General features: G+C 32.3%; 1 protein-coding gene across 1 annotated transcript in view; it reads right to left on the bottom strand.

Annotated features, from left to right (window-relative positions):
* Nucleotides 1–460: 460 nt before the first annotated feature.
* Nucleotides 461–19,855, bottom strand: part of LOC115884912 (ITG-like peptide) — a 51,462-nt gene continuing 32,067 nt past the window's right edge. Inside the window, exons 4-6 of the mRNA XM_030903638.1 lie at nucleotides 13,751–13,874; nucleotides 8,781–8,898; nucleotides 461–2,001 (exon numbers count right to left, since the gene is read on the bottom strand). Coding sequence (XP_030759498.1) covers nucleotides 1,864–2,001; nucleotides 8,781–8,898; nucleotides 13,751–13,874 — 380 coding nt within the window. The 3' untranslated portion in view covers nucleotides 461–1,863. The remainder of the gene's footprint in view (nucleotides 2,002–8,780; nucleotides 8,899–13,750; nucleotides 13,875–19,855) is intronic.

Here is a 19,855-nt window from a genome sequence, read left to right as displayed (position 1 = left end):
ATTTGATGTATTAAAGTTTACAAATATAGATTTATATAGTCGAAAAAAGTCCGAATAGAAAGGTAACTATTTTGTCACATTTTAAATTAAATTTTGTTAAATAAATTAATTTTTTATACTATAAATATCTTTTTTTTCCTTATAAATAAACACATTTGCATCCCATTTTAAATAAGATATACAAATACAAAAACTTAGAAATAACAGTTAAAAAGTTCAACAAAAACCCTACACGCGTTTTTAAAAAGAAACATATAACCACGCACTATGTCATTCCAGCAAGCGAATACGACACAGCATAGGCTTCCGGACTAAACGACTGGTGTATTTACACCACTCAATAGGCGTGTCGGGTTTGCCGAGCGGTTTCCGATGCAGTCGCTTTCTTTCGCATCTGTTATAGGTAATTTGTGCCTGTGTATAGAAAAGGATTTTGAAGGATTGAAACACTCTCGTGATATTATTTGCTGTAGACATTTATTCGAAATAACTGTTTACAATAATATAACATCAATATAATTTAGATTATACAGTACAAGTTACAGTAATAATGATATGTATCATATGATATGTATTAATTTTAATCGAAAACGACTTGTCACTCTTTAAATATCATCAGCTAAAAGAGGAAAGCGCTTCTTAATCATATTTATCGACTAATTCATTTAGTTTAGAACACTTGGCGCTTTTCTTTTTAGAAAAATACGCTTTTCTTGCCCTTTTTCATAGATTTTTTGAGAAAATAATAGTAAGTAATCGTAGTAGATTGATCTAACTCTACCATGACTCTACCCTCTATCCATTTCTAACAAGTTTGATTTGATTTTTCTGCCTTCAGTATCATTGTACGTTCAAATCCAACGATTTATTTTTTGTACCATGTCTTTATATCGACGAATCACAGAAAAATCTGATGGTGGACGATATTCTTCCTCAAATTGACGGAAATACCATAATTTTCTACGTCACACGAATCATTTTTTCAATAATTTCTAATCTAGGCCAAGTCAATTATCGAAGTTAACTCACATTTCTTAACCTACGAGTAGTTTAAATTTTTTAAAATTAGTTAAGATCTATTATGTTGCCTCAGCCATTAAAATGGTCTTTTTTTTCTTTAAATACATTTACATACAGATAGAATTATTCGAAGAAAACGACAAAGATGATAGAGGGAAATTATGAAATTGTATTCACATCGTCTCAGTGTAATAATGAAAAATATAACAGACGATTTGATGGGAAATATCAATAGATATATTGCCAACAAAAGAGAAGCCCACACATGTACCTATATCTAAATATTTAGCAGAAAAATATTTTTTGTAATGGAATAGTATTTAACTGATATGTAACTGTCTTTAAATCTTATAAATACTGTGTTTAAATATTATAAAAATAATCTTATACAATATATTTATGTAACAACATATAGACTTGTACAGCATGAATATGATCAGTGTAGTTGTTTATTCATTGTTACAATAATTATTTATATTAAAAACTTGTATACATTTATTCTAGATAGTTCTAATATAATTTTTATCCCTTATCCAACTCTATTTTTTAAATATAAGTTAGTAAAATGTACAAAAACGATAGTTTCAGTACATTTTATAATTCCATAATGTATTAATAGTCTAGAATTGGTTGATATATCGTTCAAACTTTAGTCAATTGTCATATACATACTGTTTCGACTGAAGTTCTTTAAAGCCAAGACTCTATATTATATCAGTTATATATTAATATGGAGATATTTTAGTGTTGGAGCTTCTCGATAGTTGGCAAAAATAGTTCACAGGAAAGGATTGTTTAAATTTGATGATCTTCCTTGAAAGGATGAATAATAATTTAAGTAATTTAGTGCATCATTGGGCGTTTGAATGCGCCCAGGCCGGTGATTCTCTTCTCGCCAGCGGTGTGTTCCACTTCGTTCTTGATCTGATCTGTGGCAACGGGGCCTATGCATACGAGGGGGTCCTTGAAATAGGAGCAAACCTGAAAACAAAATATCCAGTCAATGACTAAAGAATCCAAGGACATCTAACGATATACGGGCTGCAGCAGAATTTGTTACGTTAGACGCCATCATTTTGGAGCCTACGGATGAGTCACCACCTCGTCAAGAAGCGACAATTTTAGCGATTTTTAATAATTTGTTGTGTGTAGTGAACTTTGTATAAACTTTATTAAAATGATGATGTGTTCAGCTTTCAAGTGTAAAAGCCGCAACCATAAGTAAGAGCCAGGAGTTGCGTTTTATAAGTAAATAAACAGTCCGCTGCACCTTTTTAGCGTTTTCTTATTTCTTATTGAATTTGGTAATTATTTTTCTGATACTATACAGGGTGGCCCATCGAAAACGTTCCGCAAGGCATAACGGCCAGGGTAATTTTTTTTTCACACAATTCAAAAACACGTCAATTTTGTTTGTGAGGGGGACAACTTTTGCCCCAAAAATGATTGCAAAATCTTCAACCCTCTAAGCGGGGGTGTCATCCCCCAATTTTTTTCAAATGGGAAGGGGGGTCAAGTGGTACCGCAATGAAAAGGGTTTTTTATTCTCTATACTTTCCCGCTTCGTTTTTGAAAATCGGTCGAGCCATTGAGAAAATATGAAGGATTGAAATTTGAAAATTTTATTTAAACATTTATCAGATAAGGATAAATTCCTTCGACCAATTTGCAGTTTTTTCTTATTATTTCTAGATGTTTACGTATTTTTTCCCTTGCCAGAAGGTTGAACGATCAGGTGCGGTAGTTGCTAGATAGCTGTTCTGTGACTTGGGCGTTGAAGCGGTTGAAGTTCTTTTCAATATCGTTAAACTTTTTAACAATTATGGTGTACTCACTTGCAGAAAGAGTGGAAATAATCGAACTTTATTTTAAAAATAATGACTGTGGCAATCGGGCTGCGCAGATATTCAATGAACGCCATCCTGACAAACACCTTCATGGCAAAATTGTTCGCGAGTTAGTAGCAAAATTTCGCGAAACTGGTTCCGTTATGAATAAAAAGAGGCAGAGGGAAAATCCTGTAGTAAATGAAGCTATGGAGGTATTCGTATTGGGCGAAGTTGCCATGGATAGTACGCTGAGTACAAGAAAATTAGCCAATGAGACCGGCGTGAATCGTACAAGTGTCCAAAGGATATTAAAAAACACAAGTTCCACCCGTACAAAATTCAGTTGGTACAAGAACTCAACGAAGACGATTTTGATCGTCGTTTGCAATTTTGTGAAATTATGAGTGAACGAGTGGCGAATGATAATAATTTCCTATTTAATGTGTGTTTTTCGGATGAGTGTACTTTCTTTTTGAACGGTGTAGTTAATCGGCACAACTGTCGATACTGGGCTCAGGACAACCCCAGGGTTTTTCACGAGGTGCACACCCAAAACCCTCAGAAATTGAACGTGTGGGCTGGTATTTTTGGAAATTCTATTGTAGCTCCTTTTTTTCTTCCTGGAAATCTAACAGGTGATATGTACTTGGATTTACTAGAAAATACCATCGACTCAGCCCTAACTGACATCATAGAGAACAATCCTGGATACGTTGAAGCAAAATGTGCATAATTATTTAAACAATAACTTTCCCGGTCGGTGGATAGGACGAAGGGGTGCAGTTGAGTGGCCTTTCCGGTCACCCGACTTGACTCCTTTAGACTTTTTTCTATGGGGTCACATAAAAAGTAAAGTGTATAGCACTCCACCCGTCTCATTAAGCCGGGTCCACATATGTAGCATCTTGGTGTATCATATCTCCGTCGCGTTGCACCAACATATATCATGATGACTAGTTTGGACGCCGAATTAACGCGATCATATGGTACACCTTTGTGATACCGTATCTGATACATGCCAATCCGAATTTTGGCGCGTATCTTAACACTGCGTATCGGATACACGTATTACGATCTGTCATTTGGACGTGTTTTCATACAGTATAACGATATAATTGACTTGATACGCCGTGACCCGTCTTGAGGCGGTTTTTCTCCGATCATCAAAGGGACATCGAGGGTTCGCTGACAAGAATTGATGAATATGATACGACGATACAAGGTGATTTGTTGTACCGTCCACATATACTGATACGCACGCTTATACGGTGATACATATGAATTTTATAAGTATGGACGCTTACTTTGGCACGATATGCATATTCACTCGACACAGCCCAAATAAACGTCCATACTTACGATACAAGCTCTTGATACGTGATACATGATCCTGATACAATAGAGTGCTACATATGTGGACCCGGCTTTAGAAGACCTTCGAAGACGAATTATTGATGTTTGTCGCGAAGTGACCCCGCCAATTGTTCAGAATGTTCGAGAACGGTTTGAAAATAATTTGTATTACTGTATGGAGGTTGACGGGCAACATTTTCAGCATTTGCTTCATTAATTAGGTAAGTTTTTTTTTAATTAATTCAATTTATGCGTTTTTTTTTGCAAAAAATACTTTTCAAATTTCAATCCTTCATATTTTCAAAATGACTCGACCGATTTTTAAAAACAAAGCGGGGAAATATAGAGAATATAAAGCCCTTTTGGGCCACCCTGTATGTACTGGATATGTGCTATACGTCGATACTAGTTTTGTACCTTTTGTTAATATTTTAATACGTTTTTTTCGTAATTAATTAGTATGATACCACCGCCTACACCATAGGCGTAGTCAAAGCAATTATCAAATTATAAATATCCCTTCAAGCAGCTAAGTTAAGAAAAATATATGGCCACGGCACTGTTTGGAGCCATAGTAACAATTTGGTCTCGGGTGTTATATGTCCTTGTATTCTTTAGTCATTGTATCCAGTACTAACATGAGAATAATATGAAATATGAATTACCAGCTCCAGAGCTTCAATATAAAACCTTTAAATATGGTTTGTGTCAGCATGTTTGTATTTTAATTAAAATCTCCCCTAAATCTATACAGGGTGAGTCTTAAATAATATTTGCAAACATTTTCAAAGTTGGTAGATGTCGATTAAAAAAAAATAAAAATAATCAAAAAAATAAAATATAAAATTATTATTTATAAATATATATATTTTTAAAAATCTCTTTACTTTTTTTCAAATAAATCCAAAATAACCCGGTTATTTTAATTTGAAAATTTTAAAAAATATATTGTTTCGCTTAAATTTTCAGCTTAACCACTGTATCTTTTCTGGGGGTTTCTTCTTGTAAATTTAATCTAAAAGGTAAGACATAAATTATTTAAGTTTAACCTTAACTGCTTCAAATTTTTCATTATTTCTTCATAATCTCGATTATTTTAAACACGAACCGAAATTATTTTCGCTAGGATTAAGAAAGGAAAATATCAGAATCCTGCCCTGGCGAAAGATAACCCTAAGGGCTATAACTACGCTCGCATTGTTACGTGGGTGATAAAAAGATTCATATTTCGCGGTAAATTGCCTGGGACGAAAATAAAATATGATATTGCGAACGGGGCGGGCAAGATATGCCGACGCAGAAAGCGATTTATAGATAACGTAACGTTAAACCCAGAAAAAACTGAAATAAAATAAGGGCTATAACAAGACTATAACACGCCATAATTCATAATAATACCATATGATAGAAAAAAATCGAGTAAAAGACGGCTGGGGAATGAAAATCGATGATAATTTTGGCCGTTATTTACTTGGCCAGTGCTCTTATTTACTCTCTCTCTCTCTCTTTTCAAAATACTGAGGGTGCCATTTAAAAATCAAAATTTGTAGTCATTTCCGGTGAAACAGGAAGTGACCGAAAACAATTGAATACGTCAATCAATCTTAATTGATGTCATATACTAACTAAATACCACATCCCGTTTTTTTAACTGAAAAAATAAAAGAGTTATAGGGGTTGAGCCACTTTTGAGTCGCAGCCGGTATTAGTGGCACTTTTGACCACCCTGTAACTTTGTTGTGAATAAAGCAAAATATTAATTTTGCTAAGTTTATAAGGAAAAGAAAAAATAAAAAATCTTGAAATATCCTTATGGATTATGTCACGTCTCGGGTCGCCTCGATAATAAATATTTTTTTTAATTGTAAATTAATTCCTTCTTAACGGATACTACGTCAGCAATTCTTATTCCGAATTTATTTTGGGCATATACAGGGCACAACAATAAGACGAAGTTTTTTGCCTAAACTTTGTAACCCAGCTGTAGTGGCTATTGCTAAATCAAATCACATTGCAGCCTCATCTTTTGTGAGCATTTTGTTTTTTTTATCACGACATTATCTCTGTTTATATTGGAGATACGCTGCTTTAAAACAAACGCCTCGAAAAAAGCTTTAAAATCAAATCAAACATCAGAACGTAGACGTAAACTAACTAAAACATGAAAATTAAAAAAAGGTAAAGAAATTTTAAGGGACTAATATAGCAAAATAAAAACACTAAATCACCACAATACACCAAAACACTTTTACACTGGACGCGCGTTTCGCTAACCATGTTAGCATCATCAGCAGATGATTATAAACTAAAGTACAATCTAAAAGTTGAGCGTTTATATACTCGCTCAGTGGGCACCGAGTGGGCGTGGCAAAATCTAGCCAACCGAGTCAGAGCCCACTGAGCGTGACAGTTAGATTTCCGCCACTAGAGTAGCAGGAACAAAGAACTTGAAGGAACTGGACCGTTGACTCTGTTCATACTATCTTTACATTTATTAATTCTGATGCTTTCATATGCATCTAATTGCCTGTAATTTGAGACTTGTTTAATTAATTTTAAATTATTAAGATCTATACAATGTTCTTTATCAACAATATGTTCGGCAACGCAAGATTTATCCGGTCTACCATATCTTATCTGAGCTAAATGTTCTTTAAATCTCGGTGATTAAAAAAACAAAATGCTCACAAAAGATGAGACTACAATGTGATTTAATTTAGCAATAGCTACTACCGCTTCTGCACCCTACAGGGTGTTACAAAATTCGGGCAAAAAACTTCGTCTTATTGTTGTGCCCTGTATATGCTCAAAATAAATTCGGAATAAAATTTTCTGACGTAGCATCCGTTAAAAAGGAATTAGTTTACAATTTAAAAAAAAATCATTAAAATCTAATGAGTGGTTAGCGAGAAATCCAACTTTAAACTTGGGTCTAGTTTTTAGTGGCCGTTTTTTTTTGCCGGTGACTTTATAAAGAAAACAATTTTCTAATATCAAAAGTGAAAATACATGAAAATATAAAAGCAATTTTCATCTCGCCGCATAAGTTCTGATTTGCCTATTCAGTAACATTTTCCTTAAATTCAATTGTATGGCACCCGGGAAAGGTAATATAAAAAATTCAATTTCCCAGCAACAATGGCCGACTGGGAAAATAAACACTATGTCTACCATGTTTATTCGGAAGAAACAAGATTTAAAATGCGATTTTAAATTGAATTTCTATTTTTATGTCTTATTTACCTGAACAGTTTTGATGTATATGATGTATATAGTACAGTTTTCTATTACTTGGGAAATAGATTTTAAGTTTTTTGATAATATACAAGGTGTCCCTATTTTTCATGGACATAGAATTACTACGTATTTTTGGAATAAAAATAAGTTCATTGAACATAATTTACCTCTGTACAGGGTGGGTCAAATTAGTATTATAAGACCATACCAACAGGTATGGTAGGCTATTAAGATCGGCAACAAAAAGTTTTTTTAATATTAAACTATAATATATACAGTTCGGGACAGGCCAACTCTGCGGGTTGGATTTTAACGTGTAAGACAGTGATGTAGACAGCTTAATGGCAAATCAAATGTATTAAAAAGAGAAAAAAGTTGGGTGGGTATGGGTGGGTACATTTTTTTTGAGCGGGATTGCCGAATTTTGCATCAAAATGAGTTATTTGGGCCATAAATGACCTAAATACAAAATATTTTCATGGTGTCTGTCTGTCTGTCGGTCTGTCCGTCTGTAACACGATAACTCAAAAACCGCTAAACCGATTTTAATCAAATTTGGCACAAAAATACCGTGGCACCCGGGAATCTGGCCATTAGTTTCAGGTGGGGGTGGGGGGTTGGTAAGGGGGTATGGGAGGGGGTTAAAAATTTTAAAAAATCGTAACTCCAAAATTACAGTAGCTAGCGAAACGCGGTTTCCAATTTAAGATTAGGAATACTATTTGCAACAAAATTTGTAATAACATCAAAATCAGTCAAAGTCGCAGTTTTTGAGATAAAAAATATTGGAAAAATTCCTGTACTTTGAAACTAAAAGAGCTGCCTATAAACTTTTTATTAACATATTTTGTATGGGCGGCTATACGTGCCTCCCGGCGCCAATTTTTTCTTTTATTTTCTCTTAAAATGATCCTCTAGTATTTACTTCATTTTTGTCTCTTATAAAAAAAACGCCACCGCGCATACTTATTGAGGAAAAAAATATTTTTCCGAAACTGACTTCCAAAAAAAATGTTTTTGTATCACAGATTATATTTTTTGACAATAAGCTTCATAAAAAGCTTAAAAAATAATTAAATTTTAAATTAATTAACCTTGGTGTTTATTTTTGATTGATGCCCTCTAACGGACCAACGAAGCGCTTTTGTATTTTGATTCAAAACATAAGTAGTTCTTTTATGACCACGGTATATTGCAACTCCCTCTAAATTAAATTAAGTCTCCTCTGGAAAAATAGTGTTAAATTTTTTTTTCTCAAAAACTATGCGATGTGGCGTTTTTTTTATAAGCGATAAAAACAAATACCCTATGTAGGTAATAATGCTTTTTTATCAATAATACCTTTCTTGGAGCTTGTCTGTGACGTCTCTGCAATTGACAGCACAATCCTCTAGAAATGTCGCATTCACTTGACATGTGACAGGGCTCAGAATACTGTTTGTCTTGGTGTACCGGTGGTCTGAAAGATATAACACATTTTTTTATTAAAATAAACAAATTAAGTTGTTTTTTATCTAATATAGCGTGTACCAGCGACTTCGTTCGCGTCGAATTAATCATTTGTAATGGTGATGATAAAGCAAAGCAAGAATTTCCATTAACATACAAACTGGATAAAATTTTCTCACATTTATGTCAGCATGGGAAAAACAATATGGCGATATTATTATATTACTTGGTAATATTTGCGGGGTAGTTTCATCTCGTTGGAATTTGACTTTCGAAAAATCCGTTTGCCAAAAATAAGCTTTTTACGTCAAGCAGTTTAAGCGGTTTTTATACCGGTTTATATATAAAAAATATTTTAATATTTGAGGGATAGTTTCACCCCCTTAGAATTCGAGTTTCGAAAAATCCCTTCTTATCGAATCTCTACACCCTAAAGTCAATCTGTTTTCCAAAAATCAGCTTTTTACGTCAAGCGCTTTAACTAGGATCGTGATTAATCAATGACCAGATTTTTCGAAACACCCTGTATACGTTTTTAAAAAATCTTAAAATATGTAAAAAAACAAAATAAAATATACGTGTTTAAGCGTTTTTTCGGAAACTTGACCGTTTTTTAAATAAAAAATATGGTAATATTTGAGGGGTGGTTTCACCCTCTTGGAACTGGAATTTCGAAATATCCCTTCTTATCGAACCTCTACACCCTAGAATCAACCTGTATGCCAAAATTGAGCTTCTTACGTTGAGTGGTTTGAGCAGGATCGTGATTAATCAGTATGTCAGTCACTTAAGGATTTTATATATTAGTATAGATTTAAAATCAATTTTCATTATGTGACGGATAAAGTTACATTTACACATAACGTTTTTACCTGCCAGTCTTACATGTAGTTGAGGCTTGCATGTATGTTTACTTGAACTGAATTAAGAAGGAAGACCATAATATTAAAAATGATAGGAGAACTAAACCCTGAGTATGAACTCTCTGTATACAATCAAATGGTTTATGAATTCAAGTTCCCATTTGTTTGGAAGGAAGCTAAACTTATAACAAGAAGGAAGACCGACCAAAACTATCCTTTTGCTTACATTCACATAGAAAATTCACAAAAAATAATATGGCCATATTGCAGCATTTTTAATAAGCTACTTTACTTGAAAATCTAACATTTTGGCATAGTTTCACAAAATAATGTAATTTTACAAAATTGTTTAGAGATATTTAATGATACTATTATCATAATTAGTTTTGAGTGTTTAAAAACGAAATTTAAACCATGACTAAATTTTTGTAGTAAATTTCATTTTCTTTTCAGCTTCACAAAACACAATGGTATAATTAATAAAATGACAGGTAAGATTTTCAGGAGTTTTAAATCCGTGTTTACCTGACAAGTAAAACGTTATGTGTAGACCTGGCTTAACTCCAGTTTAATTAATAGTTTATTAAATTAAAATGAGGATTTTTACAAAAAAAAAAATCAAATTTCGTAGGCAATTGAGACAGAAACAAAAAAATAACCAGACACATTTTATGTTAGGGTTGAATTGCTAATTTAGGCAGAAACTGTGAAATTATTTTAGTCAGGACTGTATTAGTTTTTTAAATTTTAAATTTAATGTTGGTGAAACCGTGCGCTGCGAGATTACTGAATAATACAGGGTTGTTCACCACATACCACTCGGAGTATTGTAGCTAAACGATTAGATTTTTACAAATTGTAAGTTGTGGGTTCGTTGAAGGACTATTAGAGCTACAATTTAAAAATATTTTTACCAGACACAGAGTGTCCCAAATAAATAAAAAATATCAAAGTTGTATTTTTTTAAATGGAACACCCTGTATATTATTACATTTTTAGTTTATACGATTAAAATAAAGGTAAATTTGATTAAGGTTTATTACACTTAAACCTTACCGTTTTTGAAATATTTTCAATTTTGTGAAATTGCAACAAAAATTTTAAGGCTTCATTTCTCCAAGGGTATCAAAGTTTTTAATACTAAATATTTACTGAAGTTTATTTATTGATCAGTTAATACGTTGCAATAATAAAAATAATACTACCTCATACAGAGTGTCTAAAAATTTATTTTAAATAATTTCCAGCTTTAAACGGCAATAACTTGTTTAATTTAAATAGAACGCCCTGTATATTTTAGGAGAATCAGATGCACAATTTAATTGTCTATCAAATTGTATTATACCATTTCTTACCTATCCCTTCAAGTTTCCGTAGAAAATGCATTTTCTTATAATTTAGACCTCATTTATCAATATACCCATGGAATATTGACATTTTAGATTGTTTTTAAAGCAACATATGTACAAAACGTACAGGCTAGTAATATTATCGTTTTTAGCAAAACGATAATATTACCAGCCCATTTGTATGCAAGAAGAAAACTATTTAAATCTTTATAAAAGAGTATACCATTAATTAAATATACCACCATTATTTCCGCCCAAATACTGATTAATTACATACTTAATTGTGTTCGTTAATAAATTATTCTGAATAAACGTGAATTTGAATCAGAAATGATTATAATAATAAGTTATGAAAATGAACGTCTCTGTTGTTATGAATAAGCATTTGTGAAAAAATAAAATATCATTTTTAAGGTGTTACTTTTTACCATAGTGTCTAATACACATACAAAATTCAGTTTTTTAGTATTTGGAGCAATTATTATTAATCAACGCAAACAGTCAATTAATGTAGTTTGAATACTGGAATCATATTAATTGGTCCTCTTTAACAAATATTTAAACAGTTTTTTTTTATTTTTTAATGAAATAACCGAATTATATCGACAATATTAATATCAGTACTCTTTAAAAATTTGATACATCTTTAAAAATAAGCTAAAATGTCAGTATTCCATGGGTATATTGATAAATGAGTTCTAAATTAAAACAAAATGCATTTTCTATGGAAACTTGAAGAGATAGGTAAAAATGGTGCAATACAATTTGATAGACAATTAAATTATGCATCTGATTCTTATGAAATATATAGGGTGTTCCATTTAAATTAAGCAAGTTATTGCCGTTTAAAGCTAGTAATTATTTAAAATAAATTTTTAGACACTCTGTATAAGGTAGTATAATTTTTATTATTGCAAGACAAAATTCAGTAAATATAAATACTTGAGTACAATATTTGGTTTTAAAAACTTAAATACGCTTAGAGAAATGAAGCATTAAAATTATTACTGTATTTTGACAAAAACCAAAATATTTCAAAAACGGTAAGGTTTAAGTGTGATAAACCTTAATCAAAATTACCTTTATTCTAATCGTAGAAACTAAAAATGTAATAATATACAGGGTGTTCCATTTAAAAAAATACAACTTTGATATTTTTTATTTATTTGGGACACTCTGTATCTTGTAAAAATATTTTTAAATTGTAGCTCGAATAGTCCTTCAACGAACCCAAAACTTACAATTTGTAAAAATCTAATCGTTTAGCTACAATACTCCTTGTCTATGTGGTGAACAACCCTGTATAGTTCGGAATGGTAGCATGAAATGTGATGTAAAATTTGTAATTCTATGTACATATTTAAAAAAAAATATATTTTCCTATGTATTAGTAGCATGGATTATTGACATCGGAATTCCACTCACGCACAATATATTCAAAACAGAACAAGAGAAATGTAAGAAAGTATACTAACCTAGCTATACCGGGTGCGTCTCAAAAGTGGCTCACCCCTATAACTTTTTTTATTTTTCCAGATAAAAATATGAAATTTGGTATGTTAGTATACGATATAAATTAGGATTTATTGACGTATTCAATTGTTTTTGGTCACTTCGTGTTTCATCGGAAATGATTACAATTTTTAATTTTTAAATGGCATCCTCGGTATGTTTTTACTTTATTCGATAGAAAATTACATTCTGAATAGAATAACTTATCATATGTCAACTTTTGACATTCTCGCTTGATAAAAAATCGTATTTTAAAATTCAATCTAGAGTGTCATGGCTATGTTATAAACACTAATTCTTACTCAAGGAAACTTGGAAAAATAGATTTGATCGTCTAATGTTTTTAGTGTCTTGTCCTGGCCAGTTGGAAAATGCTTAAATCGTATTTTTAATCATATCTCAATTTTTTCAAATGGAACGAGGGTGGCTCATTAACATATTTGGAAAAAGCATTTTTTACGAATAATTTGATACCACATACTTGGTATCTCGAGTCAAACTTTCGTTACGAACCGCAAGTTTGCACCCGGTAGAGGTAAAACGCATTTGGAACCTAAACAAAGTTAGTATTGTGCCCCGTATAATCTCCACCGAAGGAATTTGTACCACCAATCTTTCGCCTATCTTGGCTAAATTCGAACTACCAAAAGGCCCACGTTATCCCATGCAAAAGGCCGTAATTTTACAAACCTGCCATCTAGTTCGTAAGTTCCTTCCTTCACAGGATGAAGTGAATTCTTTCTCTGCGTATATATCGCCCGACATGAAATGTTGAAATTCAAAAGAAAGGAAAAGAAATAATAATAATAATTGATTTTGAAGGCGACATTACGTTCATTACATTTTTTGATCATTTATATGTTAAATTAAAGTTATGTTTATTCTGTGCATGAAGTTATAAGGGTGTCTATAAAAAAGTTGCCGCAAATAGGGGTTGCCACTGTTCAAAATCGTTAATAATGCTTTATACGGGACCGGCAACAGTGTGTCGGGCATCTGTAACTCTTATAATAAAAAACTTATCAATTTTGTAAAAGTACCAACTTAAAGTATGTGTTAGGATATATTTCAAGAAAATATTTGAACTTCTACAGGGTGCAAGACATATATTTGTTATAGTTATTCGTTGGAAACTCACCTACAAACTCTGGCGTTCGGTCCAGAGTCGGACTCAGCGCAAACCAATCCTGATTCGCAGTCGGAATCTCTTCGGCAAAGTTCGCCTACTCGACGACCGTAGGCGAAGACGCACGTACCAATCACTAATAAAAACAATAAAAAAACAGTTAGTATAGTTAATTTTTAATAATATTAGTGAGATATGTTTTGTCAACAAATTTCAAAACGCTTTTGTGTATGCGTTAAAACTTAAGTTTGTTTTTTTCTTTTTACACCATTTATTTTAAGGCTCATCTTATTCGAAGTTGGTCAAAGCATAGTATAAGGAAACTAGTAGCTTTATTCCTTGTCAAATCCTTTGTCCTTTTACTGCCACTTTATATGACCTCGTTCTCGCGTCCCGTGACCACTGACGTAGCTGTATAGTCGTGGTCTATAACTAGGCAAAGTATTGCACTTTGTCGAAACAAGGACGCAATATCCACAGAAAGTAAATGTTTGGGCAGGGATATTCGGACACAATATTATCGGGCCATTATTTCTTACGCGAAATTTAAATGCAGAATATTATTTGGAACTACTCGAAAATCATATTTTACCTGCTTTACATGATGCCGCTAGGGAAAATCAGGAAGTTTGGTACCAAATGGATGGCTGCCCGGCACATAGTACCCTGGCTGTTCGGGAATATTTAGACAATAGTTTTAACGGAAACGTTATTGGCCTAAATCATACAGTAAATTGGCCAGCAAGGTCTCCTGATATTTCGCCAAATGATTTCTTACTCTGGGGCCATTTAAAAAACAGGATATACAAGGACAAAAAAAAACCAAATCTAGACGAGTTAAATAATGCTATTTCTGCCGAATGCAATAGAATTTCAGTTTACCAACTAGCGAATGTAAGAAGAAAATTTTATGATCGCCTGGGTTATTGTCTAGCAGTCGATGGAGGAATATTTGAACATCTTCTTAAATTCTAAAGTTCTAACAATTTAATAGTACCTAAATTAATAAGTTATTGAATATTGTAATAATACTATAATTAACCTTGTAATTGATTACTTTATTTTACTTTAATTCATATTAATTTGTATTTATAAATACATCTTTAAGATTTCCGATGTAGGAATGAGTTTTCTGAAATGATAACTTCATTTGACAGTTATCTTTTACCTTGACTGGTGCTCATAAGTAAATGCAGGGCCATAAGAAAGGAGAAATGTTTAAAAAGAAATCGGCGATAACTCGTAAACGAGCTAATCAAAAATATCTAAAGTTATTCTTTTGAATGTGGGTTTTAGTGCTCTTCAATAAACCTAAATAGAATTAGTCTCTAAAATAATTAGGGAAGCCAATAATTGACCCCATTAAAATTTACATGGGATTTTCTATGTCCCGTCCGACGATGCAACACCCGGTATAGTATATCTTGAATACCTTCCACATTTTCAGAAAATAATCAACTTTGTTTAGTTATTTTTATGTGATGCGCTTCATAACCGGCATTTAATTAAAATAAATAAATAAATGTTCATTAGAAACCTTGTTACAAGGCTTTCGCTGTAACAAGCTCTCCCAATTTGCGCCACACCAAAATCATATTCGGCGAAATTAGAAATGCATGGCCCGCTGCTTCTATAGAATTTATGCTGTATTACTGCAGCGTATTAAGTTATAAATTACACTGTTCCCGAATTCATTACACAGTCTCTAGGACCGCTGGCGGTGTATTACTGTATTACTTGGTGCATTAAACGAGACGGGAAACTCAGAAACAACTCAGGACTATGCGTCTAAATTCCAGCCCACACGTTATAACTTTACTAGGTTACAAAGGATTAAACGTATAGTCTCCGCTGATAAAGGGCATGAAATTGAATACTTTAGAGAGGGCTAATAGGAATTATTTCAGTTAGTTCAGTAATATTATGCCTCAAATTGGGATATATCCGACAAAATTCATAAAGTTTTCAAAATTGGTGGAAATAATCAGGACATCATATGAATTAATAAACCAAAAAGTTCCCACTCCTAAATAGTGTGCGTCATGCCCCAAGACATCGTTTCTACCCCCATTTTGAGTTTTTTTAGATAATCTTGGCAACGGTGCAATTCTCGACAAAAATACCTATATAGAGAATTGTTGTTCATAAAATTCTCTATCAAAAAGGTAATTACAGTTTTTTTCTAAAGTTAATAATAAAGTGGCAAATAGGGCGCAAATATAAGTGTTACCCCTGTAAAAAGGGTGATTTGTACTTATTTCCACATCACCCTAGGAGTAAAGTATTTGATGCGTTTTTTTAAGTGGTATCCCCTGCAGGCTTAATCAACTAATTATCAAATGTTAAAGATGGGATTTTTTTTTAAAAGTTTAAAAGTGCCTCTTGCAAATCGTGTAAAACCGATATCTAGTTTGAGCAATACAATGAAAATGAATGGCAATGATGCTCGAGTTGACTCAACACTACTTCAAAGAAGTATTTGCACCGTTCATTCTAGCCTGGAGTTAAAAAAGTGCTTTAGCTGTTAGAAGGTATAGAAGTATTTGTTGCTGCAGATGACGCCGATTTATTAATAATTCAAACTGCTATAGAAAAATCTAATTATTGCGATACAACTGTTATAGTAGGGCAAGATAGTGATCTGCTAGTTCTTCTTATTGCACTATCTCCCTCTGACAAAGATATCAAATTTTAAAAAAAAAACCAGGGTAATACTTGCAAAAGGATTTACAGTTCTCAAGATTTACAATCCGCAATTTTTCTAAAAAATTGCAAAAACGCTATATTATTTGTACACGCCATTAGCGGTTGTGATACAACCTCGGCTTTTTCTCCAAAGGAAAGTTTAATGCAAACAATGTATTCGCTAAAAGAAGTGATATATAGTCTGTCCAACGAGAAGATCCTTGACAGTGATAGATGTGTCTGTCATTTTAATTTCAAAGTAGTTTATTTTATTTTACAAAGAAATAAGTTGATACAACTGGAACGCATAGCAGGAAATATTAAAAATTTGATTGACAAGATGACAAGTGATTACTTGAAAATATTGTGAAAAAAACTGTATAAAACTGAAAAAATGTAATCGAGTTATTTTATTTAATAAAACCGGTATGTGTTAATACAAAACAAACAAGAACATGACACTACACACCAAAAAAATATAAAAAAGAACTATTTTTTACTTTCAAGCTCTATGAAACTACCCGCATTTATGATTATATTTATCAATATAACTTATGTACAAATACAAATTTGTAATATTCCACAGGAATAAATAAAACAACATAGGTAAATAAAACAAACTATTTTATTAATAATAACACCTACCAAATTTTATACTTTAAAGGTTGATTAATTAACTTTAATCTTAATTTTTTTAAACCAGTACCTTTTGACATTATTTTTCTGCAGTACTAAAATCCATTATTTACCTATCGTGTGATGTCGAGATTTTACAGTTACTCCAGTTTTTAGTATGTGTTTAGTTTGATCCTTCTACCATATACGAGATGCACTTATCTACGACGAGATGGTATACAAACTTTAACGATGGCAACTTCATTGGTGTTTAAGACTTTCTGCCTGGGTAGCGAGTATTAACCATAAACTGTGCTCTGGGTCTACAGTTAATTTTCACTCGATTTTTCCTCCACTTGACTTCAAAAGACACAAAACACACGTAATAATACGAATCAAAATGCATCATCTTCCAAAACGCAGGGTATTTAACAAAAGTTGACACAAAATTATAACCTATAATTTGGGAAGACTTTGACATGCGTCAAAAATGACAAAAATCTAAAGGCGAGTTCATACGCATCGGCGTCCGTTTATCGTTCATCGTTCCGTCAAACCAATAAAATTGAAATACGATCTGTCATTTTTTAAATAAACCAATAAAACTGGTTAAAAACAACAAGACACAACGTATGACGGATTTATATTTAAACCCATCCATAGATAACTTAAAAATTATTAGAAACTTTTTTTAGTAAAATAAATAGATTGGTATGGGACGTCATCTGCTTTTTTTCTGTCATCGTCTGTCGAAATCTTACCTGCGAAAAAAAACAGAGTATACAACATATTGTACAAACTTTCAATAATGAGAAATGTACTCATGAAGAAATTGCAAACGTAGGAGAGCAATTTATTTTAGCTTTATACAACTGTACCTCGCAGTAGAAAGCAGTCTAGATGAATATAGATTTATGTACTTCAACAAACTTGTTGGTAAAGCCAACAACATTGTCATGTTGTCAAAACTACCACCAACTTCTGCTGCAGCTCGGCAACACTCGTATCGGGTTTTTCACCAAATTCAAACATGGAGAGGAGTTATGCTCGAACCTGGAACCTGAATCTGGGGGTGGAAAAATGTTGGCGGTATATTAACCCCAACAATGACAAACAAAGAGCCAGCCACCGCATCTGTTTTAACGCTTATTTCATGTTCATGCAAATTAGGGTGCGAATACAGATGTAGCTGCAGAAGAGCAGGCCTGCGTTGCTCTACAATGTATTATCATTGCCATGGACAGTCATGCTTGACTGTCTTATTAGAAACGATGTCCTGGGGGATGACGCACACTATTTAGGGGTGGGAACTTTTCTGTTTAGTAATCCTCATGCTATCCCCAACATACCTACCAATTTTCAAAACTTTCTGAATTTTGTTGGGTTTAAATCGTAATATTACTGGATTAAGTATAATTTTACATTTCTAAATTATTAATAATTGTAATTTTCTTCTAATGTAAATGCACTATGATAGTGCGAATACAAAAATGTTCTTTTGCCATTTTCGCGCTTAGGTCTGCAGAGGAGATCAATAAGTAATAATAACAGGTGATACTTCTAATTTGTACAACATGAATTAGAGAGATACTATATTTTTGGTAGCAGAAAATCATTAACATCATTAAACAGTATTTTTTCCATAGCGAGTTACGTTTTAAAAAATATGCAGAAATTATTATTTCAAGGAATTTATTCCGAGTAGAAAAAATATTGTGCTGGGTTGGCGTTGGTTTCTATGTAATTTAACAAATGAATAGAGCTGTCTCTTTAGTTGTCAGTTTTGAATCAATATTTTTTATTCTCTTTCGTGTCGATTGCTGATTGAATTGGAGCCGGAAATGGCTCAAAACGAAATAAGTAAATTACCAACAGATATTCAGGCTGAGGGGACAAACGCCATATCCAAACTACTTCCATTTAAATCCCGAATAACTTATGAAAAGGAATACAAAAATTTTCAAAAATGGAAGCAATTAAAAAACGTGCGAGAAGAAATAAAGTTTTTAACTTATACTCGCTGTTAAAGTATCATTTAATCCTACTCCTCAGGAAGAAGAGTCATATGATCGAAAAAAATGGTCCAGTTGGCTGGGAAACAGATCGCCATTTTAAATGGAATTTATATGGAAATGTCATCGATCGTCATTTCCCCAGCCAACTGGACGCCGTTTTTTCTCGATCATATACTATTCAAAAGAATATACTAGCTAGAAGAATGATTTCTGCCATGTTGGGAGCCGAAGTCTCAGCAGAGGCGCCATCTAGAGTAGGGTTGTTTTAAATGGATCGGCGCGGGCTTTTAAATGAGCGTATTTATTGAATTTTGCTCTAAAATAATTAAATTTGATTATTAAATCTTATTTTTTACACAAATTCAACAATACTAATAACAAGTATCGTTGTGATGTGTAAAAAATAAGATTTAACAGTATAATTTATACAATTATTAAATAAAATTAAAGCCAAACATGTGTAAATATTATTTATTTAAAGTTTTTATTTATAAGTCAAATATTTAAACATCGTTTATTATAATAAAACAAGACCAACGTAATACGCCCAAAGTTTTGTAAATGGAGTAAATATAAATAGGTACTTAAATGATGGCAAATATAAAAGAATTACATTATATTTTTAGGGCCACAAACAAAAGGAATTGTCTAATTAAAACACATATAACAAATTATAGTTTGAAAAACGTTTTGATATCATTTTTGATAATATTATGATTAGAGCTATGATAACGACAATATTTTTTGAGAATTTGACAATAGTATGACAATGGCCGTTGGAAACTATGGAAACTACAAAAAA

Source organism: Sitophilus oryzae, unplaced genomic scaffold (genome assembly GCF_002938485.1).
Source record: "Sitophilus oryzae breed Bouriz unplaced genomic scaffold, Soryzae_2.0 scaffold_358_pilon_pilon, whole genome shotgun sequence".
Taxonomy (NCBI): Eukaryota; Metazoa; Arthropoda; class Insecta; order Coleoptera; family Curculionidae; genus Sitophilus; species Sitophilus oryzae.
Note: the sequence above shows the minus strand (reverse complement) of the source record. Positions and strands in the feature narration are given on the sequence as shown.